At 41.4% G+C, this 27575-nt stretch overlaps 1 protein-coding gene across 3 annotated transcripts in view; it reads left to right on the forward strand.

Moving 5' to 3' along the window:
• NELL1 (neural EGFL like 1) overlaps positions 1-27575 on the forward strand; it is a 368190-nt gene that overhangs the window by 81642 nt on the left and 258973 nt on the right. For all 3 annotated transcript variants that reach the window (XM_035117428.2, XM_035117446.2, XM_060275202.1), the window contains exon 5: positions 26386-26482. In XM_035117428.2, the coding sequence (XP_034973319.2) occupies positions 26386-26482 (97 nt within the window). The remainder of the gene's footprint in view (positions 1-26385; positions 26483-27575) is intronic.

A 27575-nucleotide genomic window follows, 5' to 3' on the forward strand; every position in this document is an offset into this window, starting at 1 on the left:
GAAGCAAAATATTGTGGGGGGCATTCAGTGTTGATGCCTGCTAAATTTGAGTTGTTCTCAAGTTAAACGTCACAGAATTTGATTCACAATAAGATCATGCTGGCCACATGACTCGGAAATACTGTCTGCGAAAGCAGACAGGTGCCAGCTCTCTCGGCCTGTAAAGCGAGATGAGCGCCGCAACCCTAGAGTCGTCTGCGACTCAATTGTCAGGGGTACCTTTACCTTTTTAAGAGTGAAGAAAGCTACAGTTGACCTTCTGTTGAGTGAATTTGGAAAGCAACTTCCACAGTCCTTCCTAGAATTATTTAAAATTATATCCACTCACTCTTTCTTATATCATAGAAAGCACGAGGAACTAATGTAGATAATTAAATTACTGTTCAGTCTTTATGTTTCTACTTTAAAGTAAGTCCCATTAATTTCAATGGAGCTTGCTCACAAGTAAGTGGGTAGAGGATTTCAACCTTAATATATTGGGAGGAATTCGGAGGAGTTCAATATCACACTGAGGCAATCCTCCCATCAGGACAAGCATTTAGGCTTGCCAGATGGAACAATCCCTTTTCTCCCACACATGCTCTTCAAGGGGATTTCCCAAACCCCCTGCAAGCCAATTTTTGGGGGGTGCGGGGGAAGGGGGCAAGTCCTTGTAGCTCAGCCTTCTAGCATCAGTGACAATGAGCAGAAGAATACACCTTCCAGGTTTTGACTTGTTTGTGAATTGCTCTTGGCTCCAGCCTAGACCTGGCAGTCTCCTTTCTAGACTGGGATAGTGAAATTTCTGGCAGGTACTAGACACCAATAGAGCATGCTCTAGTTCAGGGGTGCACAACCTGTAGCCCTCCAGATGTTCTAGTTACAGGTAGGTAGCCATGTTGGTCTGACATAGTTGAAACAAAATAATTTCCTCCCCTTCCAGTAGCACCTTAAAGGTAAAGGGACCCCTGACCATTAGGTCAAGTCGTGGCCGACTCTGGGGTTGCGGCGCTCATCTCGCTTTATTGGCCGAGGGAGCCAGCGTACAGCTTCCAGGTCATGTGGCCAACTAAGAGACCAACCAAGTTTGTCATTGGTATGAGCTTTCGAGTCTGAAGAAGTGTGCATGCACATGAAAGCTCTCATACCAATGACAAACTTAGTTGGTTTCCCTCCAGATGTTATTGGACTACACCTGCCATCATCCCTGATCACTGGCTATGGTGGCTGGGGCTGATGGGACTTGTAGTCCAGAAACATCTGGAGGGCCGCAGGTTGTGCACTCATGCTCTAGTTGATAGTTCATATATGTATATGGGTGCCTCATAATACTTTTTCATGCTAGAACCATGTACTTAGCACTTCGTTTACTTCTAAGCTGTCTCCCTTGATAACATTTGGTAGTTCCATGGAGTGAAAGAAGGGTGGTTGCCCTCTGGTGCCACACTACTATTACAGCTTTTGAAGTAGAGGTCCCTCCAGCCTCCCAGTTTAATTTCCTTCTCTTCGTGTTTCTAGATGCAGTAGCAAACCAAGGCAGGTTCAGAGAAATCCTGACATCTTGTAAACACTTCTTGAAGGGCTGTATGTGAGGCACTGAAAAAAAAAGATAATGAACTTGATCCTTCCTCCTTAGAGTGTTGACTATAATTACTGAACTGCTTCTTTCCTAATGCTGATTGATAGCTCAGTTGTCTTAGCCTCTTTGACATGCTTATGTCCAGTAGTCTTTTTTCAGTGCATTTGTTCTGCATGAAAGAAAGGGTTTCTGCATTTTTTTAATTTGCTCAAGCTTATACCCCCCCCCCCCAATAAGAAAGTTCAATAAAATAATTTCAAATAGCTTATTCTGTGGTGACTAGCTCATGGACTAATTAGGCTTTTAAAGTTATAACCACAATGTGCCTGTTGGTAAATGCCAGATAGGCGATTGTGATTTGCTAATAGCTTAGGTTTAGAGAAAATGGGATGCAGGTGGCGCTGTGGTCTAAACCACAGAGCCTAGGGCTTGCCGATCAGAAGGTTGGTGGTTCAAATCCCTGCAACCAAGTGAGCTCCCATTGTTCGGTCCCAGCTCCTGCCCACCTACCAGTTCGAAAGCATGTCCAAGTGCAAGTAGATAAATAGGTACCACTCCGGCGGGAAGGTAAACGCCATTTTCGTGTGCTGCTCTGGTTCACCAGAAGCGGCTTAGTCATGCTGGCCACATGACCTGGAAAAGCTGTCTGCGGACAAACGTTGGCTCCCTCGGCCTATAGAGCGAGATGAGCACTGAAACCCCAGAGTTGTTCTTGACTGGACCTAACAGTCAGGGGTACCTGACACAGAGAGCCAGTGTGGTGTAGTGGTTAAGAGCGGTAGACTCGTAATCTGGGGAACCGGGTTCGCATCTCTGCTCCTCCACATGCAGCTGCTGGGTGACCTTGGGCTAGTAACACTTCTTTGAAGTCTCACTTCTTTGAAGTCTCTCAGCCCCACTCACCTCACAGAGTGTTTGTTGTGGGGGAGGAAGGGAATGGAGGTTGTTAGCCACTTTGAGACTCCTTAGGTTAGTGATAAAGCGGGATATCAAATCCAAACTCTACCTTTACCTTTACCTAGGTTTAGGAAATCCTTCAGGATGTTTACCAGATTAAAAGCACTGGATGTTGGGTCCAATGCAGAGCAAATGGTTGAGATTAAAGGAAATAGAGGTCCTTACCAAATGGTATTTTCAGGCTCGATTCCCTTCTACCTGATCCTCTTCTGCAATACTAGTTCTGAAGACAACTTTGAAATATTCTGTCCAAATGTTTGAGTGGTGCTCTGCCTTCAACCAACCCTTAAGTTGTAAACAAGCAAAGCGAAGCAAAGCAGCATGACAGTTGTGGAGTGTATGTGTGTGAGTTGCCTAATAATGTCACAGGCACTCTTGTGCAACCACATTTCAGGCCAAGGGCAGGTCAGTTTAGGAGTTTGGCTGCTTTGACCCAGTTTCTAAGTTTAGGGGACAGAGAATGAAACATACTTTGATGTCAAAGTGAAGCAAGTTCAAATAGCAAAGTGGCCAGCTGTTTAAGTGATGCAGAAAGACCTGAAGCAGCAAAGGTATCTGCACTAATCATGATAATTTTATCAATTGCCACCCTGAGCCAGTTAAATAGCACATTCTGCTAATGTACCACTTTTTAAAAAATAACAACTTATTACCTAAACTCTTGTATACAAAAGAGAACTGAACATCTTAATTTTTTCTCACCCAAGTCTTCTGCTGACACTTCAGTCAATTTCTTAAGGCTGTGAAAGTGATTAGCAGTGCCTTACAAAGGGCATGGCAACCAGGAGTACTGTCAAGAGCTGCCAGAGTATCTGAGCTTTCCTAATCTTCAGTGGTGGAAGGCTGTACTGTACTTGAAAGTACACGTGGAATCCAGTATTAGGGAGGGCAGATTTCACATATTAATTTTACGATGGCTTAGTAGCATCTTACTCTTGGAGATGAGTTCTGAATGTTTAATGAAAGGCAGTGGTTTTCTGAGCTGCTTTGAGCAAATTAAGTCACAGGAGAAAGGAATGCTGTTTTAGTTGGTAGACTTGTGGGTTTTGCATCCTTTAGTGGTGTTCACTGCTTTCCCTTTTAATTGCTCATTCAGTTCAGGTGAAGAAAATGCTAGTGTGTGAAAAAAAAATAGTTGTTGAAGTTCGTAGTTTACAAGGGGTGTTAAGAAGGAGCTACCACCATTCTTATCTATGGCTAATGCAAAATAAAGGTAAAGGTACCCCTGACCGTTAGGTCCAGTTGTGGACAACTCTGGGATTGTGCGCTAATGCAAAATAGGTGACCCCTTTTAGGTTTTGCCTTGAGCTGTCGTTGCAGGGGAAGAGGTGAAATTTGCTAGTGAATGTGACTCTTTTTTCACTTATTTTGAACCAATTGTATGCCCAATTGGCCTTTTTCACACTTAATAATAAGCCACCGTAGATGTCTTGTTGGCATTGAGCAGTGTGCTTGTGTATGCTGCCCAGTTGCTCCTCTCCTGATGTGAGCAACTGTCAACAAAGTATGCAGTTCTGGCTTATTGTTAAAGCTAAACCTGGGATCATGGTTTACTTATATTTTTAGACTGCCCTTCAGTCTTGATAATATATACAGGGTGATTAATAATGAAGTATACAATTTCCATTTACTATAAATGGAAACCATTATGAATCACCCTGTACTTTAGGCCACCTGTCAACTAAAGCTTTCAGGGCAGTGTACAAAGAATACCGTAAAATATGATATAAAATCAACAATAAAATAATACAATTAGTGAAGTCACTGCTGAATTACAAAACAGCAATAATACAAAAGTCACAATGAATAGAAACTGGCCAACCAAATGCCCCCAATCCATATTTATGCTTTCCAACTGTTCCATATGCAGTATAATGATTCGTAGTATCACTTTCGACACCTGAATGCTGATTAGTCATTGACCTCAGGCATTCAAATGTGGTGTAAAATTGTAATTTTAATGCTTAAATATGCAAAGAGAAGCTACTTGAAAGATTAGCGGCATTCTAGGCTATAAAAAATGAGGCTTCTTGAACATGTTGTGATAATTTAACTTTGCAGTAATGAGATGTGACTAGCAAAGGAGTGGGTTCAATAAAATGTATCCAAGGAAATGCATTTGTCCATGTGTTAGTCACTTTAACATCTGTTCTTCTATGTCCTAAAATTGCACTTCCCAATGGCAATTCAGAAGTCTGAGGGAATAGTTAAATAATTTCAGGTGTAACTCAAAGATGACCAAAATCAATAAGTGTTCTTGATTAAAACCCAGAAGCAATGATATTATTATTATTGGCATTAGCAAATGTCCAGTTGACATCTGAAGAGTAACAGGAGGGGGAAATGTTCAGCTAAATGCAGATAATTTTACAGTCACTAAAATAAAATTCTCCAAGAAACGTGTGACAAATTCTTTGGGACTTGAACATACTAGTAATGCTTCCACAAAATTTTAGATTAGAAAGTTATATAGATGTTCATGTTTATATACGTAAGAAAAACCTCTGCTCGGTGCTTTGGAACCTAATACTGTATATCAAATTCAGATCAGTTACTGGAACTGTAAAATAGTGTTTAAAAGGGAAATATATATATATAGGAAATTGCATAGCATTTGAAAATATATAACTTACAGAAAAATGTAATTGAAATCCATTAAGAAATCCCTTGCTGTTTCTTAGTATTATGTATCATAGTATTTTTCACCTGCTTTGAAACACCCAAAGTGTCTATATTAGCCCTGGCTATACAGTATGTGGAATCTCTCAGTCATCATTGATATATTCAGAGGACCCACTTCCATCTTTTGAGGCCCCTGGCCAGAGGCAGCTGGTGCCCATGACACCTGAAAGGGCCACTAGGAGGTCACAAGGGCATTGCCAGTGTGGTCAGAAGGGTGTGGCCAAGCTGTCCCCATCCTCCTTGCTTGCAAAGATACTGCAGGCACTTGGACATTGCAATTTTATAAATACTTAGCCCCTAACCACACTGGAAGGAAAGAAGTGGTACTTAAGACTTAACAGTAGTTTTGCCATTTGAGGGCTGCTTGGATGAATGCTATTTAGGTTAGATCCTCGACTATGTGAAATTACTGCCATTGTTTGTTAATATATTTTGTGTCCGTTGTATTTCTCCAGAATAACAGTGGTGCAGTAAACAAAAAAAGTCATGCCTTGATGTAGCTTGATTATGAAGCTCAGTGGTTGAAAGAAGGCAAGGGTATGGCTTTTACGTGCTATGTGTGACTGGATTCCTTGTTTTGTCACAGGCATTCTGTGTGTGAATGGAGAGTTGTATATTGCAGTCAACTGATTTACAAGACTGGGATATTATAATGGTTGCCTCTATTGTCGTGGTGATTGTTGGCTCCCTGTGTGATACATTTGTGGCATTGTGTAATGGAATGAATTGTTCTAAGCAGTTAAGATGATAGATTTCGGGATGAGCAAGCACAATGAATTTGATACATTTGAGCAAACTGCCAAATGTATGCCTGTTGTAGATTTCTCCTTGCTAAGCTTTCTAAAGCTTGTGCTTAGTTTCAGGGTACTCCCTCAGATGGTAAATAATGATAAACATTTGACGTCCAATGCATATCTACTTTGGGTGTATGTGTTATTGCTGTCTTTGTTGTTATGTTAAGTTATTTTTGTGTTTTTGTACTGTAAACCATCCTGTGATCTTCAGATGAAGGGCAGTATAGGAAATTAATAAATTAATAAATACTTGATAGACTGAAATGTAGCATCCTAACCCTAACCCTCACATTAAAAAAAAGCTCCCAGTATATTGGAAATGAGTATTGCAGGGTGGCGGAATAGGGGGTGGGGGTGGGGACTCTGTACTGAAGCTGTTCACTACATGTAGGGGATTTTAAACATGGGGAAAAGCCTTTTCTTGAATTCCAGAAATATAATATGCACACCTCAGTAATGTAATTGTGTAGAATGGTGCTAGGGCCTTACGTTCATCATATGGGAGCCTTCTTTCTAGTTTCCTGCATTCTGCCCTACTCGTACAGACTGAGACTCTGGACTACAATCTCCTCCTTGTTACCTCAGTCAGTAGAGCATGAGACTCTTAATTAATATCAGGGCCATGTGTTCAAGCCCCACATTGGGCAAAAGATTCCTGCATTGCAGGGGGTTGGACTAGATGATCCTTGTGGTCCTTTCCAACTCTACAGTTCTGTGATTCCGACTGAGGCTCCTATGGATCCGCTCTGACATTTAATCCAATCTATTAGAGGGGGACATGTGCTTTGCTTACTGGTTGTAGAGCACATGCTTTGCATGCCACAAGATCACAGGTTCTATCCTCAGTCTTTCCAGGTACAGCTGGGAAAGACAGCTGTCTGAGAGCCTGGAGAGCCACTTCCTGTCAATGTATACAATACTGTACTAGATGGACCATTGGTCAGATTTGGTGTAAGGCGGCTTTCTTTGTTCAGTGCTGACAGACAGTGCCTGTAGTTTCCTCTTGATAGAGACCTGATGGCTGTAGTTTAAGATGCAGGATGTTGCAAAGCTTTTCAACGTGGAGCAGAAAAGATACTGATGGACAGGTTTATGCCTTCGACGGAACAGAGATAATATTGCATTATGCTTTACTTGTGATGTTTTGTATTCATCTTATTTGTATGCGGCTAATGTGGCAGAGGGAGAAAGGATGCATAATGACAGAGAGAATAGTTTTGAATCAAACCTAGCAAGGCTCACACGAGCAATTCAGTCACATACTGAAGTGTGGAAGTAGATGCATTATCCCACCCTCAAATATTATGTATTTGGCTTTTACGCCAAATAACAGCATAAATTTAGATGTTAGACTAAAGTGGTAATGAATTCTCAAAACACAGGATGTTTTTTAATGGTTGAGGTTTTAGCAATCCGGTAGCAAAGCAGTAAAATGATTCTTCCCTTCAAGGAAATCCCTATTACACATTCCCCTTTGTGTTTCTATGATATCCCAGAAACAGAGAAGCAATAAACACAAAATATGATTTGAGAAAAATGCAAATAGACTTCAGGATGCATTTCACTGTCTTACCAGTGCAGTCCTTTTACACGTCCACTCAAAAAGTAAAACCCATATAGTTCAATAGGACACCCTGGTAAGTTCTTAAGGATTGTGGTCTAAAATTTAGAACTGATTGAGGGAGGGCAGGAGGGAGAGATGCTTGAAATTATATATAGCCTGGGGTTAGGATTCATTGACACAGGAGGTCATATAGTCCAATACCAGAGGGGAAAATGGGTGGTTTAGTTTCATCATGATCAATAACAGTTTTAAAGTGATATGTCTGCTTCAGGCAGTGTCTGAATCCTTCTGTCTAATGAGGGCCTCAATTTAAATCTGTACTCACAATTTGCGAATATGTCTCATATATGAATAGGACACTCATCTTGCATGGATTTTAGTTGGATACAGTTCTTAAGCTTACATCTTCAAAAGTAGAAGATAATTCTGAGGGTCTTGTTTGATACTTCTAAAATTATCTTAATTATCCAGTGGCCCTGGGGCAAGGCAGTCTGTAACCTTCATGAAGCACCTCTTCCTAGGTGGCAGGCAGGTCTTCAAGCAAGAATGGCACTATGGGGATGGACTTTCCCACAGCTACATGTTAATTTTATTTGTATGCTGCCTTTCAAAAGTTCAAACCATGCTCAAGGCAGCTTACAACATAAAAAATACATAACTGCAACAGAACTATAGATGATAGATAAACAGACAGACAGACAGACAGACAGACAGAGCTCAATCTGACATTTAACTGCAGCTCAAGGATGTACAGGATCAGGGGCATTGTCAGAATCTATGCCTTCAAGGCGCTTCAGAGGGCTTTGGAAACAGCAGTCTATGTGAGGCTTTTGTGTCCTAGATAAAGGAAATACTTCCAGATGTCAAGGAGACCCCATTGCAAGGATACACAGAGCAATCTGCCCAAAACTAAAATAAATAAATAAATAAATAAAGGTGAGTCCAGTCCCCATTATCATTTGTTTTAGCTCCATCTTCATTAAAAATGACATTTCAAAAGTTCAGGACACTGGAAAACATCATAATAGAAAATTCAATGATAAACATCTCCCAGAATCTCTGCAAGAGACCTTGGCTACCTCATAAACCTCTTTATAGGGTCAAGAAAAAAGGAGGTATAGTGATACCTAATCTAAAATGGTATAAAGACTCAGCTAACGTACACAATATCCTTTTGGTTTTAAAGGCTTAGACCAGGTCCCATGGTTAAAAGTGGAGGATGATAGCGGTCAGTACTTTATGTGTCCACCCCCTTATTAGAAAATGTACAACAAGACACTAGCAGACATTATTAACCCCTTTCTAAAATCAGATTTGACCATATGGAAGGAATGGAGACTGAAACTTTGACCTTTTGATTCCCCTTGACTCAATGACTCAACACTCTAGTCCCAATGACTCAACACTCTTCCTTTCGCACAGCAGCCAAATCAGGCTCATTTGTTAGGTGGGAAACAATGGGATTATATATACTCAAGACACTTCTACACTAATTAAAAGCCCCTTGCAGCTTCAGAAATGAATATTGTATTGGGAGATATACCACATGATTGGTTAGAGATACACCAGATTATACACTTTTTTAATGAGGCCAAATATAAGGACTCCAGCATTTTGAATGACCACTGGGAAGGAGAAACGTATCCCAACTATATTTGTATTTTGTGTTTTTGTATTGGGATTTTATGTTGTAACTGCCCTGAGACATGCAGGTATACAAATAATAATAATAATAATAATAATAATAATAATAATAATAATAATAATAATAAACGAATTACATCAAAATGTTGCTGATGGGAATGCAATTTACCTGACTCTCTAGTGGTGGTTTTGCCAATAAATTATTCCCTTTTGGGAAAACGATGTTCAAACAATCAAATGATAGGGACAATTGCTCTGACTATACCCAAGATCAGCCCTACTATCTTATTTAACTCCTCACATTAAGAACACAACCAACGAACACCCTCTATTTATTAACTGCAGCTAGATTTGGGACTGCAAAAAACTTTAAATGCAATTTTTTTTTGAAGCCTGGATTTCGCAAGTATGGGACATGGTGCTTATGGGAAAATTAACCATTTCACAAAAGGAATATCGATCTGAGAGAGGAAAGACTAACACCTTTTATAGAACATGATATTCTTTTACAGTAGTACCTTGGTCCTCAAATTTAATCTGTTCTGGGAGTCCATTTGACTCCCGAAACGGTTCAAAAACCAAGACACGGCTTCTTATTGGCTGCAGGAGCTTCCTGTACTCAAGCGGAAGCTGCGTTGGATGTTCAGCTTTCCAAAAACATTCACAAACCAGAACACTCACTTCCGGGTTTGTGGCATTCGGGAGCCGATTTGTTTGGGAGCCAAGCCATTCAACTACCAAGGTACCACTGTATTGCCTTTGTTAAGACACTCAAACATGGTTTTCACCCTTCATTGACTCATGGAATGTTATGGAGAAACACATTCCTTTGATTGCTATTCTTTAAATATCTAAAACTGCAACCATCAGCCACTATTTCTCTTTCTTTTCTGTCCAGCACTAAACTACTGTATGTATTCCTTGTATGGGTGTATTTTGTTACTTGAAATTAAAAATCAGTAAAAAAGAAAGAAAGTAGTATTTCTATCCTCATCACACTGCTAGAAACAAGCACAGGTTAAGTTTCTGTTAAGTTGCCATAACAAATGGAGAAGGATGCTGAAATATTGCATAGAATTAGGTGGATAAAAACAGTTTCAAATAGGATAGAAATATCAGTTTCACGGAAATCCATATTAAAAGTAGTATCATGAGCTCTTCACTAATTTGTGAATTTTACGATGAAACAAATTTCATGGTTAATCAAATCTCAAGCTTCAGGGAGTATACTGATTACTGTGGGGAAGAGCTTTTAGTGTCTTTGGGAAGTGCTCCTCAATTTGCTATGTGCAATATGCTGTTTTTGTGTCTTCAGATAAACCAGGGTTGGAACTTTGCTGAACTTTGTCTCATTGAGTTTAGAGAGAGGGGGGTGATGTATGGTTCAAAATATCTGGAAATGCAGGTCTTCCTCCCACCCACCCCAACTGAGGGTGGTGGGGAAAAGGGAAGCTTGTCACCCTTTATGCCATTAGGACAGTTTATCTTCAAACTGATGACCTGAACTTTGCTGCTCTGCAGTTCAAGTCTAGTAAGCATGAGACTTGATCAGCCCAGAGAAATTGGGAAAACCAATAGGGGCACTCTGGTCTTATGTCTTTCCTAGCCTGACTCTGATGTCTGTAAAACTCAACCCTGTCTGCTTCACTTCTATCACCTCTAGAATTGACTACCTGTCTATTTTGGACCAGACGTCAGGGACCTGGCAGGGCTTTCACGAGTGTGTGGTGGAAGTAAGGCAGAGCTGATCCAGGAGAATAGACCAGTGATTTTTGGGATCTGGTGTCCCTCACAAGGCAGGAGCCATGGAGGGAGAAGGAGGACAAGGAGTCAGGGCCTGAGGGGTGGACACAGGATGCAGAGGAAGAGGCTGCCCAGGTGAAGGGGGAATCAGCTAAATTCCCACCATTCCTTGCCCTGCTGTCTCCTAGCCAAGAAGGGCTTAAAGAGGGGAGAGCAGCGACAACTTCCATGTAGGAGAAGCCTCAGGTTACATGTGCACACCCTGTTAGAGGAGGGTATATAAGCTGGTGGGGTGTGTGGTACCCGTGTTACTGCAACTGCTTCGTAGGGCATAGACCTGGGAATAACTGCCTAGGCACGAGAAGTGTGTATCCGCATGTGTATCCTTAGGAGCTGCTGTAAGTGTGCGCTGTTGTCAATAAAGAATTAACTATCTGCTTTCCTTGGCTGGGTGGGCTCAGGACACCATATCACATGTCTCTTGTCCCTTTTATTTTTATCTGTATGCCCCCAAACGCTACCATTGCCTGGCTCTGGCTATGCTTTTTGGACCTAACCTATGTCTCCCCTGGACCACATCATTTGCCTTTTATCTCACTGAGTCTTGGCAAAAAATACATACTTGACAAGCATACTAAGTGAGTCATTGGAGTATAGCCATTATATGGATGGAACACATATACTATTTGCTTTGTTTTAATAGAACTTCAGCCTGAATTTAAGTACATTATAGCACAAAGATTTCTTTAAAAACAAAGTATCGAGTATAAGAATGTAATTATCATCATGCTGCAATAGACTAAGAAGGCAGTGAAGCTCAGATTATATTCAAAAATAGAAGCCCAGATGACTCTGGAATATCTACATGTAGGGCATGATGAAGAAGGTGCTTTGTTTTTGTTTTTTCATTATCTGTGATTTATACATTAAAACGTTTTTTTTATTAAAAAAGAAAGCAATTCTGGACTATTTAGCACTTATTCAACTCTGATCAGTTGTTGAACTGAGAATCTTTACATTTTGGTTGTTCTTTTTTTTTTTTAAAAAAGGTTATGCTAATCTCTCTCTCTCTCTCTTTCTCTTTCTCTTTCTCTCTCTCTCTCTCTCTCTCTCTCTGTGTGTGTGTGTGTGTGTGTGTGTGTGTGTGTGTGTGAGAGAGAGAGAGAGAGAGAGAGAGAGAGAGAGAGAGAGAGAGAGAGAGAGAGCCAACTTTGGTTACCATTTTATAAAAAAATATATGCTGCTATTGCAAATATCGTTATAGCTGAGATTTGTGGTTTCTTCTTCTTCTTCTTCTTCTTCTTCTTCTTCTTCTTCTTCTTCTTCTTCTTCTTCTTCTTCTTCTTCTTCTTCTTCTTCTTCTTCTTCTTCTTTTAAAAAAGCTTTAAATGTGAACAAGCACTTGCTTCAACATTTTAAAATTTAGGCCTGGTACTATTTTTCATCCCTTTCTTTCTCCCTCTGAGCCAAACAATAACTTCTTGATTAAATAGTTGTCAGGCCCTTTTGTGCACTCCAAATTCAATAAGAAAACACTTCCTTCAATATCTGAAATGTTTATCTAAATAGCTTTCTTCTTGTTAGATGATTGGGAACCCCTGCAGTATGACAAGAGTTGGACATGTGAAAAAAAGATCTTCCTTTTTACCAACTAGATGCCTCCTTTTTCGAGAGATAGAAAGCCGAATGAATAATTCAGCTAAAATAAAATTGAAGTGAGGTTCTTTCCTTTTAAAAAAGCCAACACAGTCTGTAAACACCTTTTTTTTTAATAAAAAAAAAAGCAATCATGCTGGGTACTAACACATTTTATATGGAATCAAGATAAAATAAGTGGTTGAAAGAAGCAGCAAGCTAATAGAAGTCTTAGTACAGGGGCTCTGAAGTATTTGTAATTTTGTTTTAAATGCATAGAGCATTGCAATAAATGAATCTAGAATGAGAACATGGGTGTTTATAATCTGCAAGTTCAGGTTTACCCTGATCACCTCCTTCCTAAAGGTATACTAAATGTACCTGGAAACAATAGCCTATCCACAAGGTTTACTGCTACTTTCCCTTCTGCTTTGCTTCCTTCTGCTTTATATTGGTTTGCTTGCCCATAATTTAGGACCAGATCAAATACTACAAGCAAAAGTTTCCTTAAAAAAAAAAACCTTTTAGGGAGTTTAGCTTGAATTGGACAGTTCTTATGCACTGAGCCTTAACCTCTCCAATTAAGTAGGGCTTTGGGTAGCAGACCTTAGCAAAACCTTGCCTAAACCTTCAAGGCTGTATTCATGTACCAACTTAATACCACAGTGTTTTTTGTTTTGTTTTTTTAATTTTAAGCAACCTAGAAAATGTTGTGTAATGTGATGAATAAATAAAAATAAATGTTAAATTATGGCTCCCTGCTACAGGGGAAAGGCAAACATGACTTATTATTAGAACTTGATACAGACTGTAGAGGTGTGGTGAATGTACACACCTGTACAGATTTCTAGAGGCTTGGCCAAATCAGATACAGTTCTTGCGTATTTGGCGCATGTGCTTGGAATATGTAGATGGAATATGGTCCAAACTGCTTTGCTTGCCATATATATTATGGACATTAATCCTGCTTTGTTTCCTGTATGTGCTTTCTTTAGTTGTATGTTTCTGTTATTGATAAATAAATTTCATCTATATAAGGGCTGGAACAGTCATGCATGATGGTTAGAAATAATTTATGGAAGCATCATAGCAAAGATGCAGAACTAGTGGTGCAAAATAAGATGTGTGGAATGAATCTTGTTTTTCAGATTCTGGTTATGGAAAAGAAATAGGTCTTTCAACTTCATATTATATATCATTTTTGTTCCCAAGTTTTGTCTGCTACTGGAAACTATGTAGCAACAGGGCAGTGCACTATTGCAGAGTAACTGCAAGGGCAGAATGTCACCCGCCTCTGCTTTTGTATGGGTGACACCAATTATAAGTTACATTTACTCCATTTTTACCACATTTAGACTAGGCATTAGTCTTAACACATGGGCTTTAAATAATAATAATAATAATAATAATAATAATAATAATAATATATTTAGCCTGCAAAGAAACCTTAAGTAGTAAGACAAGAATAAACCTAAATTACAGCTCATGGTTTGTTTGGAGAGGAGCAAACCTTGAACCTAGGTTTCGATGTAACACTAAGCAAAACTATGCCTTAGCTGCCACAGGAGCACAGCTGGAGTAGGGGAAGAGCAGAGCACCTGCACAAACATGCCTCACCTTCACCTTTAAACAATAGTTAAGCCTAACTGTGGCTTTGTCCTGGACAATGTCAGCTCCCTTTCTCAAGCTCTGGGATGAAGACCTTTCATTGCCTACAGACAGCCACCCAATCTTAAACAACTCCTCACCCACAATAATACAACCACCAGACTTAACATGGACACTGGTACCAGAGCCTGCAATAAACCCAGATGCCAACTTTGCTGCCACATACACCCGGACAACACCATTACTGGCCCCAACAACATCCAACATACCATCTCAGGACTATTTAATTGCTCATCTTCTAACATTGTGTATGCCATCAAATGCCAACAGTGCCCTTCAGCTCTCTATATTGGACAAACAGGCCAAACCCTACGCCAAAGGATAAATGGACATAAATCTGACATCAGGAACCACGAGACAGAGAAACCAGTAGGAGAACACTTCAATCTCACCCAGGACATTCTATACAAGATCTCAAAGCAGCTGTTTTATTACAGAAAAATTTCAGAAACAGACTGGAAAAGAGAAGTTGCTGACTTGGAACTCATTACAAAGCTTAAAACCATGGAGCCACCTGGGATGAACAAAGACACTGGATTCTTATCTCATTATGCATGATCAAGCTTTCTTTAGTGCCTCAGCCCTTGCTTCCCCCCCACAGGACCTATTGCAGTCATCAGCAGTCGTTAACAACCATCAACAGGTTTACCACTCCTATCAGCCCATCACCCATTCCCACCCACCCCCACCACCCTCTGAATATACATAGGGGTCTGGCTCTTCTGTTTCAGTGTATCTGAAGAAGTGTGCATGCACACGAAAGCTCACACCCAAATAAAAACTTAGTTGGTCTTTAAGGTGCTACTGAAGGAATTTTTTAAATGTGGTTTTAAAGTAATACGAAAATAAACCCACTGAAATCTGTACCTAATACCCTCTTTTCCGATGCTTTGGTATAATGTAAAATGCCCACCCCTGGTTGGGCAGAACTTTATAGATAGACTTCTTTTCTATCTGTAACATATAACAAAACACCCATTTGTGCCAATGAGAGAGAGCCTGTGCCAAGATGAGGCAGCCGGGTATATTTGCCCTGGGCCTCGGGCTAAGCTGGCTGGCTGGGGATGGGAGGTGGGCAGGGATTGACTGCTTTTTTGCTTATAACTTTATTCTAACAAGACTTCCGCCCTGGACCTTTGACAAGTTCTACACAGGCCTGTCAAGCACTGCTCTTTCTGTGAAAATAAACTTTTTAGCTCCTGTTTCTTGATAGTTTGTCATGTTCACTATATATTCAGGGCAACTGTTTTTATTTTATTTTTGCTGCTCCCCCCCCCCCGAAACAATAGTTTAAATTACCAGTACAGAAACTAACAGCAAGCAAACAAAAGGGAACTATAAATTGTTGGCCATTTGGATTATGGCTTTTTTGTTTTTCTTATCTTACGCCTTTCCCCCTGCTATTTTCATGTCTTTGTGACTCTCTTTTGCTTTATTGGATGCATTTCCTTTCTTAAAGTAAATCTCAGCCACTATCTGTCATCTTCTGCTATTCTTCCCATAAAGTCAGCTAAAATGGTCAGTAACACAATTAAAACCACATCCTTAGAACTGAATAGGGGAGAATTACAACCCAAAGGAGTTAATATTTCTTGGAGCCATTTTTTCAGATTCAAGCAACATTGCTATATTTTTAGCCTCTGTTTTGGAAGGCATTCTTCAGGATTTCATTCAGACGTGGAATCATGGAATTGTAGAGTTAGAAGGGACCCTGAGAGTAATCTAGTCTTAGCCCGTGCAATGCAGGAATCTGAATGAAAGCACAAATGACAGATGATCATATAACCTCTTATATTTGTGCAGCTGTTTATTCCTGCCTATTCCTGCCTAAATATCCCTATTGAAATTCATTTTGTTAGTTTTGGCTCAGTGTTCAAGTCTGTCATGGTCATTTTGAATCCTGATTCCGTCTTCTGCGGCATTACTGTACCTACCCCTCTGTCAGGGTTGAGACAGACGAGGAGGAGTGGTGGCTAGCCCCCCTGACAAGCCCCCACAGAGGAATCTGAGGAATTCACACCTGGGGAAGACTGGTGGCAGCACTCAGAAGAAGAGCAATCTGACAGGGAGGAGGGAAGATCAGAACTACAGCAACAAGCCGATCCAGAACCAGGCCCCAGTCAGGCAGGGTATCAGATGGCCCCTTCCCCTCCTCCCTTCTCTGCAAAGGAACGCAGAGCTGAAAAACGCCGGCTGCAATTAGAAACAGCTGCAGCTCATAAAAAGCGGGGGAGGGAACCTGCTACTTAAGAGAGAGGCCGACTGGCGACTCCTCAGCGTCTGCAACGTCGTACTGAAGTGCCTAGTTGCCTCGCTCATCTTGTTCTTGGTTCCTGTAATCTTGATCTGGCTTTCCTGACCCCGGCTTTTGGACTTCTGGCTTGAACTGACCTTGGCTACTCTTGACTCCCATGTAACTGTCTGACTTCAACTGGCTCTGACCAGACTGTTGACCTTGGCTTATCCGACCCTGTCTGCTGCTCTTCAGTGTGCCTACTTGCTGGCACCCTAACACCCTCATAGTTTGGTGTCATCTGCAAATTTGATGGGCATCCCCTCACATCCTTCATTCAAGTTGTTTATAAAGATGTTTAGCAACATTGGGCCCAGGACCGCCCTCCCAACAGATGTCAAAGAGGAAAACAACTACCAGACTTTTGGAAGACATCTGAAGGCAGCCCTGTTCAGGGAGGCTTTTAATGTTCAATAGATTATTGTGTTTTAATTTTCTGTTGGAAGCCGCCCAGAGTGGCTGGGGAAACCCAGCCAAATGGGCAGGGTATAAATAATAAATTATTATTATTATTATTATTATTATTATTATTATTATTATTATTATTATTACTTTAGGTCTGTGTTCTTGCTGTGTAGCCCAGGTTCCACAATCAGCTCATGTATAATATGGAATAATAATACAATATACCATACAGAAAAAAACATACCTCGTTGTGAACCCCCACCTTACATTAATTATATATATGTGGCAGAAGAAATACTGCCATATACCTTCACAGTTTGGAAGAGTTTCTATGCAAATTAGGATTGCAGCCATTAACTGCTAACTCAAACAACTTGAGTGAGGCACTCTGTTATTTCTAGCCCAGAGTTTTCATCTCTCACAAAGTAATATTTGCATAAAAAGTCAAGCTGTTAAGTAAGTAAGTGAGAGATTTTGGAAATGTTAACTTCTGGAACTTATTTTCTTTCTTTTTTACACACTGAATGTCTCTATGTGTGTACATATAAAACTTGAAGTTCAATTATATTATGATATGGCAGTTTTTTAAATCCACAGATAATTTGTATACATGGTCAGTTCTGACTACTTCTGTATATCAATTTGTGTGGACAAATATTACTTATGAAGCTGCTTTATATTGAAGTAGACAGACCACTGCCAAGGTCTTTCCCAGCCCTGACAGGTCCCGGCAGAGATTTCCCCCAACTTTGTTGACCCATTAAAAAAGGACACACACACACACAGAAAAGATATCATAGAGCAGGCATCCCCACACTGCGGCCCTCCAGATGTTTTGACCTACAACTCCCATGATCCCTAGCTAACAGGACCAATGGTCAGGGATGATGGGAATTGTAGTCCAAAACATCTGGAGGGCCGAAGTTTGGGGATGCCTGTCATAGAGTTTGAATTTGGGTTCTCTTCAACACAAAAGCTGAGCTCTCCTGCTGAGGTATGACCTTTTATGGGATTGAACTAGGTGATTGTCTGCAAGAAGAGCTTTGACTGTAACAAATGGGAAAAGTGCTGCTACAATTACAGGCGACTCCCCACTTACATGGGGGTTACGTTCCGGCACCCCACATGCATAAGTGAAAATTGCATTAGTGGGGAGGACCCTCTAAGCACCATTTAAATCCCCCTCTCCAATCCAGATCAAAAATACTGTTGATGTGTTTTAATCTCTTTTACTGTTAATTTTTATTATTTTGTTTTAAACTGGTTTATTGATAATTTTAATATTTCTTGTAAATCACATAGAGATTCGATTACAACAAAGTGGCATATACCTTTTGTCAACCAACCAACCAACCAACCAACCAACCAACAAATGGATGGTTATTCAGTCGTATATTACTTTTTGATGCACATGAGTACATACTTTTTATTGTATAACTTGTATATATCCCATTTATGGAGTGTGAAGACATCCTGTTGTTTTCAGTAGGCTATTTTATTATTAGCAATACTGAATCAGGAACCCTGTTACAATCAACAATATATCTGACTAGAAATTGACTAGTCAAAATGGATTAATGGCAGAACTTTTTAATGTCAGAACATGCACTCTAGTAATGTGTGGTGTGGGGGTAGAAATACAGGCATCCTAAAAACCACTTACCATATATGGAGAAAATGCACAGCAAGCCCTTGGTATTTAATCTGAATGGATGACTGAAGGAGAAGGTAAATAGAGGCTTCACAAGTGTAATTAGACCAGGATGACAATTGAAGAAAAATGAAGAGAGTCCTTTGCCATTTATCCCCTATCTTATGAATGCAGTATTCTCAAAATACACCAGGAAGGTGGGGTTGTTACAACCTTCTTCCATAAAGGGCAATTCTTTGTTAAATTCTCCCCAAAGCCTGAAACAAACCATTTGGGCCCGTATCTCATTTGTCTTCCTTATATTGTACTATTGAGCTGCAGTATAATACATGTCGATTTGTGTGCTTTTACATTGAAAAATTCATTCTTTTGTGTCATTGAAGACAGATATTGTGCAGTCCCTTCAGAGCCCTACTCGGTCAAATAAATAAAAATCCAATACTCCCTTGTAAGGAGTATTGTGTTGTGGATAGCGATACATTCCTTTGTTTTAAGCTTTGGGGCTTTTAGTGGTTAGGTTAACAAAAGATGGAATTCCTCATTGAATAATGACCAATGTTTTTAAAAGGCTACATACTTTCTACTAATACCATATAGGTAAAGAAAAATCTCTAATGTGAGTGTGTTATTCAGTTATTTGCTTTCTTAATGAGTATGTCAAAGGTTTTACTCACAGTGTAATCCTATATATGAATTGTTGAATTCAAAGGAACTTCTTGTTGTTGTTTAGTCATTTAGTCGTGCCCGACTCTTTGTGACCCCATGGACCAGAGCCCGCCAGGCACTCCTGTCTTTCACTGCCTCCCGCAGTTTGGTCAGACTCATGTTCGTAGCTTCGAGAACACTGTCCAACCATCTTGTCCTCTGTCGTCCCCTTCGCCTAGTGCCCTCAATCTTTCCCAACACCAGGGTCTTTTCCAGGGAGTCTTCTCTTCTCATGAGGTGACCAAGGTATTGGAGCCTCAGCTTCACGATCTGTCTTTCCAATTAGCACTCAGGGCTGATTTCCTTCAGAATGGATAGGTTTGATCTTCTTGCAGTCCATGGGACTCTCAAGAGTCTCCTCCAGCATCATAATTCAAAAGCATCAATTCTTCGGCAATCAGCCTTCTTTATGGTTCAGCTCTCACTTCCGTACATCACTACTGGGTAAGCCATAGCTTTAACTATACGGATCTTTGTTGGCAAGGTGATGTCTCTGCTTTTTAAGATGCTGTCTAGGTTTGTCATTGCTTTTCTCCCAAGAAGCAGGCGTCTTTTAATTTCGTGACTGCTGTCACCATCTGCAGTGATCATGGAACCCAAGAAAGTAAAATCTCTCACTGCCTCCATTTCTTCCCCCCATAGGAACTTACCCCTAGGTAAATGCATAGAAGATGAGAGCCCTAGTTTCCTAAAACAGTATTTGAGTAGAGGTTTGATTTTGAATTTGATGCTGAAGAGTGGAGGTGTTTATTCTTTAAAATGTTGATAGAGATAATAGATAATACTTCCACAGTGTCAGTGATCTCCAAAATATATGCTTGGAGAATGGAAATTGTTTTATTGCTCAATTAGATCAAGGGGACCTATGAAAGGGTATTAGCTAGCAAAAGAAAAGAAAATTACTGCAGTATTAATGACTCCAACTTTGAATATGCTTTTTTGCCTCAGTATTCTGAAGAATTAGAATTGATTGTAATTACAATGCAGGTAAGCAGTTACTTCCCATAATTATATGAATTACTCTCTTGAGTTCATTGAATGCTCCTAAGCCAAAAGTTTAAATGATTTAAAAAATATTTTACCATACATTACTATGTCTGCTTTTATTTGCCCTGGTCAATATCAATTTGGAAGACTATACTGCTGTATACTTGGCTTATCACAGCTATGTGATGATTTTCTTTTTAAGGTTCCATAAAAATTATAGGTAATTTATGTTTCTTGAAATGTATGTGTTTCCAGACAAATAGCAAGCTACAACACAAACCCAGTGATTACATTTAGTAAGGCCAGGCTTGAACAGGTTGGAAAGCTAGATTGAGTGTAAATTCATAAAACTGAAATGGATTGCGTTGGCTCATAGTTTGCTTTGGAGGCTGTATCTCATGTTAATTTAAAAAATATGATTGCAGTGCCTTTCATCAGTTTCTTACACATGTACACATTATCAGTGAAAAATGCTGATGTCTGGCAGAGCTTTACTGAATGATAAATGGGTTTTTGTTATCTGAGAGCATTGCTTCAATACTCTTGCTGACCTCCTGTAACAATTCTGTGAAGCACTTTAAGGACAATATTGCTCAGATTTGGAAAAAGTTGGGATCTGCTACAGTTGGATCAAGTTCAAGGGAGGTGTCCTGAGCCCTGTCTGATCCATCTGTACTGGATTGTGGCCTGAGGACGTGGAGCAGCTGCTTGGAGAAGTGTCGCCAACCACCTACCCTCTTGACACTTGCCCATCTTGACTACTTAGAGCTACTCATGGGGGTTGATTGGGTAGGTCCAGGATGTGATTAGCTTCACTGGAGGAGGGGGAAGTACCATCCATTTTTAAGAAGATGGTGTGGCACCCCCTCCTTAAGAAGACCTACATGGATCGAGAAGCATTAACAACTATTGCTGAGAGGCAATTGTTTCTTTTTGGGCAAGGTGCTTGAGAGGGTGGTGATGGTAAAACTTCAGGCACACTTGGAGGATCCAGGTTGGTTTCAGACCCCATCACAGCATAAAATTTCCTTGTTTACCCTGGTTGATGACATTTGTTGGGAGAAAGGGGGGGTGATTCTGTTCATTCTGCTTAATCTCATTGTACCTTTCAATACTGTTGACCATGGTATCTGTGATATTCGAATGAATGGTGGTACATTACTACTACTACTACTACTACTACTACTTCAGTGGTTCTGCTCCTAAGTCCAGGAGTGTTTCCAGAATGTAATTATTGGATACTGTTGTTTGGCACTATGGCAATTGTTTTGTAGTATCCTGCAGAGTTGTCCCCATGCTATTTAACAACTACTGTATATTCCTGCGTATAAGACTACTTTTTAACCCAGGAAAATCTTCTCAAAAGTTGGGGGTCGTCTTATATGCCGGGTCGTATTTCTTATACGGCGAGTATATCCCAAACTCTATATTTTAACTGGAAAAGTTGGGGGTCGTCTTATACGCCCAGTCGTCTTATGCGCCGAAGTCACAGGGAACTGTCATGTGATTTGTAGTGGAATATAGGAGAATGGAGGGAAAATAGCCTGTTCTGGATGGTATTGCACTTCCCTGGAAAGAAGAGGTCCATAGCTTGGGGATGCTCCTGGATCCAGTCCTGTCACTGGAGTCTCAAATGACCTTGGTGATTGATTTGATTTGATTGTTATATTTTTATGCCACTTTCCATCCAAATGAATAGCAAAGCATAATAGAACTTCACAAATACAACATAAAACATATAGAATAATTAACAACACATCAGCAAAACAATTACAATTTATAAAACACTACAGTGGAATCTCTGGTTGCGGACATATTCCGTTCCGGGGTGCTGTTTGTACCCCGAAAAGTCCGCAGCTAGAGCGGCACTACAGGGTTTGCTGCGTTCTTAACCCGAAAAAATGCAACTTGAAGCGTTTGCAAGAAGAGATATGACTATTAACAAAACAACTAAAAATAAGCTAGACAGCATAATTACAACAAAAGCCATATGATACAATTCATGAAGTACTACAACATCATCATCATCATCTATAAAACAATGTTAACACCATTAACAACAAAATGGTAACCATAAACTAAACCAAACACTGTTTAATTCATATACACATGCTTTCCCACCCCCATGATTTATAATCTTTCAGATGGTATGGTCAGGGCCGGTGTTAGGGTTTTTTGCGCCCTAGGCGAGATCACCTTCTGTCGCGCCCCTCCCCCAGCCAATCATATATCAAACACAAATGTATTATAGGAAGAATGAAAGGCACAGAATTTGAAATTGTTAATTTATTTTTTTTTAATTGTGAAAACAATTCATAAAACAATTTCTGATTTATTTTCTCAAACAGAACACAGTTTTAGCACAGAAATCACTTTGAAAAAATGTTAAAAGTGATGCTGAAATTTAAGTCTCTTTGTTTCAATTTCACGCAAATCAAAATCTTATTTTACATGCCTTTTCCTTTGCAAATTTTGTTAACAGTTCCTTCAGGTCAAGCGCTCGATGCTTCAGCATGTTCAATTGATATACCGTATTTTACGGACCATAACACACACCTAGTTTTTAGAGCAGGAAAAAAAGAAAAATGTACTGGCATTCTTTGTGGGTGCCTGTGGGTGACGCTGTGAGGAAACTGGTGGAGGCAAGCAGCTGCTCCTGTTCTGGTGTGCCCATGAAGCCCAAAGCACAACACACAGGGGCCACTGCAAAGACAGTGCGCGCACACTACCCTTTCCTCCATGCAAACCAAGGAAAAAGACAGAGGGAGACAGGCAGGAACAACAGACATGAAAGCAAAATGAAAGGGCACTACAACTTCAAGTAGAAAGACAAGGGGAGAACTGTAGTTGGCTTCATCTAAGGGGCCATGGGGAGTTGGTGTGGGGCTCATGAGAATCCTAAAAGGAATTTGGGGGGGGGGAGTGGTGGTGGAGAGAATTGCACTGCACAGAGAGGGGAAGAAAAGAACAATAGTCCATGGCCAAAGAAGACACAGAAAGAAAGAGAGAGAAGCATGGGGAAAGAGGGGGGGGGGAGAGAAATAAAAGAGAAAAGCCACACTCAGGTTTGGATTGCAGCAAGAGAGCAATGAAGGAGCCGAATGAAACAGAGAGGTGTGTGTGTGTGTGAGTAGAGGAGACAGTCTTCAATGACTGGGAGTTGTGTGTGTGTGTGAGTGAAAAGAAGATAGAAAAGTGAGTCAGCCTTTCCAGCAGGGAAACTGAGGAAGACGAAAGAAAGAGGGAGATGAGCACTCGACCACCCTCCTACTCCTCTTTCCTGGGAGACGAGCCCCCACCCCTTACACACCCGACTGAGGGAGGGGGCGCCCCTCTCCCTGTGAGGGCTGGAAGTGCCCTGAGGCGAAAGTGTGGGGGAGAGAGGAGGTGCTGTCCATCTGCCGGTTCGCTGTCCTGCATGCCTATCATGTGGGGAGTAGTGAGGTGCGCCGGCAGCGGCCAGGAGGAGGAGGGCGAGGGCTGCGTGAGGGCCACACAGGGCGGCGAGGTGGAGGCGGGGAGGAGGAGGGTTCCCGCTCATCCCTCCGCTGCTGCCAACGCCAGCCTCTCGCAAGGGCAGGCACAGGCTCCTATGCCTGCTCTCTGGGGCTTTCCCTCCACCCGCCCCACAGGCCACAGAGAGCCAGGGAAAAGGTACGTCTGGCTGTGGGCAGGTGGAGGGAAAGCCCCAGAGCCGCATCCAGCGTTTGACCGGCTTTCCCTCCCCCAGCCTCAAAGCCAGCTGGCTAGAAGGGACATCTTCCTTCTCCCTGGCTGGCTGTGGGGCAGGCAGAGGGAAAGTTGGCCAAACGCTGTGCCTCCTCAGGCCCCTAGGCAGGGTCTCCCTTGAGGATGCCCAGCTGAGATCCCCTCATTCTTCTCCATAGGAAGGGGCGGGTAGACGAAAGAATCAGGGGACTGGCTGGCTGGCTGGCAGAGAGAAGGAGCTGCAGCAACTGCTGCTGCAGTGACAGCCACCAAAAGAGAAAAGCCGTGTTTGCCAAGATCCACCCTCGCGCACCACTGGGCTCAGCCATCCGTCCGGGGCGTGCAGTTGCCTGAGGCCGCCCGCCGACCTTGCAGCAGTCGCCACAACGGCCGTAGAGGCAACAGCAGCATGGTTCCCCCGGCAGAAATGGGCGCAAACCGTTGCCCCTCTGCGCCCTGTGCGCACCTGCACGGCGAAGCACTCCCTCCCCCCTCCCCTCGCTCCCTCCCTCTCTCGCTCCCTCCTTTCCCCACCGTAAGCTGAGCCTGCCCAGCAAATCTCTCTCTCGCCTCGGCTCCCAGTGTCGCCTCCTCCTTCCCTCAGGAGCCGTTGTGGCTGCCGCCGCCACCCAAACGCGTCATCTGGGGCTTTCCCTCCACCCACCGCACAGCCAGCTGGCTAGAAGGGATGTCTTCCTATTCCCTGGCTGGTTGTGGCACATGTGAAAGTAAAGGAGCAGCACCGGGCAGTGGCGGGGGGGGGGCAGGCTGCCCAGCGCCCTCTCCATTTTGGTGCCCTAGGCAACTGCCTAGTTAGCCTTAATGGACGCGCCGGCCCTGGGTATGGTAACCCCTGGTTTGTAAAGCCAAGGCATTTTTTCTTTAATGTCTGAGACTATGATAATTTACAAACTGGAGCTTGCAAAGCTGCCAAACTATGAATTAAAGTTGTGTTCACTGTGGATTGCTGTTTATATGCTAAATTTATAAACCATTGAAAAAACACGTCTGTGGTTATTGTTCCACCTCAAAAGGCTGCTGAACTTTGGAGTTGTGTGTAAATTTATGAAATTAGAAAATTGAATGTTGAATGTAAGACAGGTAGACAAGCATTGCCAGATTATGGATGCTTGTATACTTTTGGAAGGCCAAATCATACTGTATGATGCTAGCAGAAGCCATGGTTCAAGAATAAAGATTCAGGTGACTATAATCAAAGTTCCTCCAATTGCAAATATAATAACCACTCTTCTCTTCTCTTGGTGTTTTGAAATGTTCAGAAGAACATACTTTGTCAAGTATTGTGTTTGACAATCATTATCCTTTCTCTAACAATCACTCTTTGATGAGTAGCTTTCTACAATTGCTATGAATATATTAAATATATATGCATTTTATTGATTATAGATTAGTAATTCTTTACTGTAATTGATAAGTGTGAACTGTTTAATTATTATTTGCTGATGTTTACTTTTACTGTTTACTATTGGATTCTAAAGGATTATTGAATATTGCTTAATTTGATATAAGTTCATTTTAAAGTTATTGTAACTTTTTATATAGGATCGGATTGTTACTATTAATGTTTAATTTTATGATGATGATGATGATGATGATGATGTGTTGGAAGCCGCCCAGAGTGGCTGGGGCAACCCAGCCAGATGGGTTGTTGTTGTTGTTGTTTAGTCATTTAGTCGTGTCCGACTCTTCGTGACCCCATGGACCATAGCACGCCAGGCACTCCTGTCTTGCACTGCCTCCCGTAGTTTGGTCAAACTCATGTTCATAGCTTCGAGAACACTGTCCAACCATCTTGTCCTCTGTCGTCCCCTTCTCCTAGTGCCCTCAATCTTTCCCAACATCAGGGTCTTTTCCAAGGATTCTTCTCTTCTCATGAGGTGGCCAAAGTATTGGAGCCTCAGCTTCACGATCTGTCCTTCCAGGGAGCACTCAGGGCTGATTTCCTTAAGAATGGATAGGTTTGATCTTCTAGCAGTCCATGGGACTCTCAAGAGTCTCCTCCAGCACCATAATTCAAAAGCCAGATGGGTAGGGTATAAATAAAAAATGTTATTATTATTAAATATATTGTAATAGTTGTTGTGGCCCAGTTTCCTTGTAAATGAAAGCATTGGTTATGGGCTATCGCTGCATACTTGCATGTACAGTATCTGTAATTCTCATGTGGTGATGCTTTACTTTATCTATATCTGAAAATTCTATTTCTCCCCTTTTTCAGTTGAAAATTAAGAAATGTGATATATTTTGTTATGTTAAGCCTTGGATAGCAGCTTGTATAAGTGTGTAGTTTATCAGTGAGTTTTAATTTTTAAATTTTGTTAAAATTCTAATCAAAAAGAATTTGGCTAATAGTAGCACTTTGCTTCACAGGATTTATGAACGTGTTATAGACCCTCCGGAAACAAATTTGACTCCAGGAAGCAATCTGTGGCTTGGACAACGTAACAGGAAACATGGCTTCTTTAAGGTAAGCCTGAAAAATGGAACCAAATGAGTTAACAGCAATATGGTGATACATTCATCCTTTGCCTTTTACAACATCCAATAATTGGTGTTTTCATAGCAACACTGCCATTTCAAAGTTCAACATGCATGTGGATCAGCTACATGGAGTGAAAATTTCTGAACACATGAATTCAGTTTACACTCATTCTGTGCTACTTTTCCTTTGTAACATGTTTTGGATCAACTTAAAGGGAATAAGAAATGTGAATCTTTATATCAGAGCATGGAGTCGAAACATCTGCTTATCCTTCTCATTCAATTTTTCCTTATCTTTAGTCTCTTAACTCCTGAAACAATCAAAATATGTAAAGATATGGCCCTTTCCCAAAATATTCCTTCTACTCTAGAAGGAGATTATCTCTTAGCCGTTTGGCTGTCTCCACATATGGACGAGTCAACAAGAGAACTGAATTATATCCCATATCAGGTTTATTCTAGTGCATCTGGTGGCCTATTCAACTGAACCTGGCATGGGGGAAAGACATGCTTGCTGCTGGCTCTTGGACAGTGAACTACTGGAACGGACATTCAGTCCAAAACTTTGGGGAGTGAAGTCCAGAATTGTGCTGTCTAGTTCCCTACATCCAAAACTTTGGGGTTTACTACCCTATCCCACAGCATTGGTCATCCTAGCTGGTCTTCTTACCTAGACCAGCACTGTCTTCTTCTGAACTGTTCAGTTCTGCCTGCTCCACGGGAGATGGTGTTGGTTCTGTTGCTAACCTAGGTTTGGCCAAAATCTTCTCTATGACAGAAAGACAAGTAAAGTAAAGGGCCCCCTGACCATCAGGTCCAGTCGTGTCTTACTCTGGGGTTGCGGCACTCATCTCGCTTTATTGGTCAAGGGAGCCGGCGTACAGCTTCCAGGTCATGTGGCCAGCATGACAAAGCTGCTTCTGGCGAACCAGAACAGTGCACGGAAACGCCGTTTACCTTCCTGCTGGAGCGGTCCCTATTTATCTACTTGCACTTTGATGTGCTTTCGAACTGCTAGGTGGGCAGGAGCTGGAACTGAGCAACGGGAGCTCACCCCGTTGCAGGGATTCGAACCGCCG

The sequence above is a fragment of the Zootoca vivipara genome, chromosome 1 (assembly GCF_963506605.1).
Source record: "Zootoca vivipara chromosome 1, rZooViv1.1, whole genome shotgun sequence".
Taxonomy (NCBI): Eukaryota; Metazoa; Chordata; class Lepidosauria; order Squamata; family Lacertidae; genus Zootoca; species Zootoca vivipara.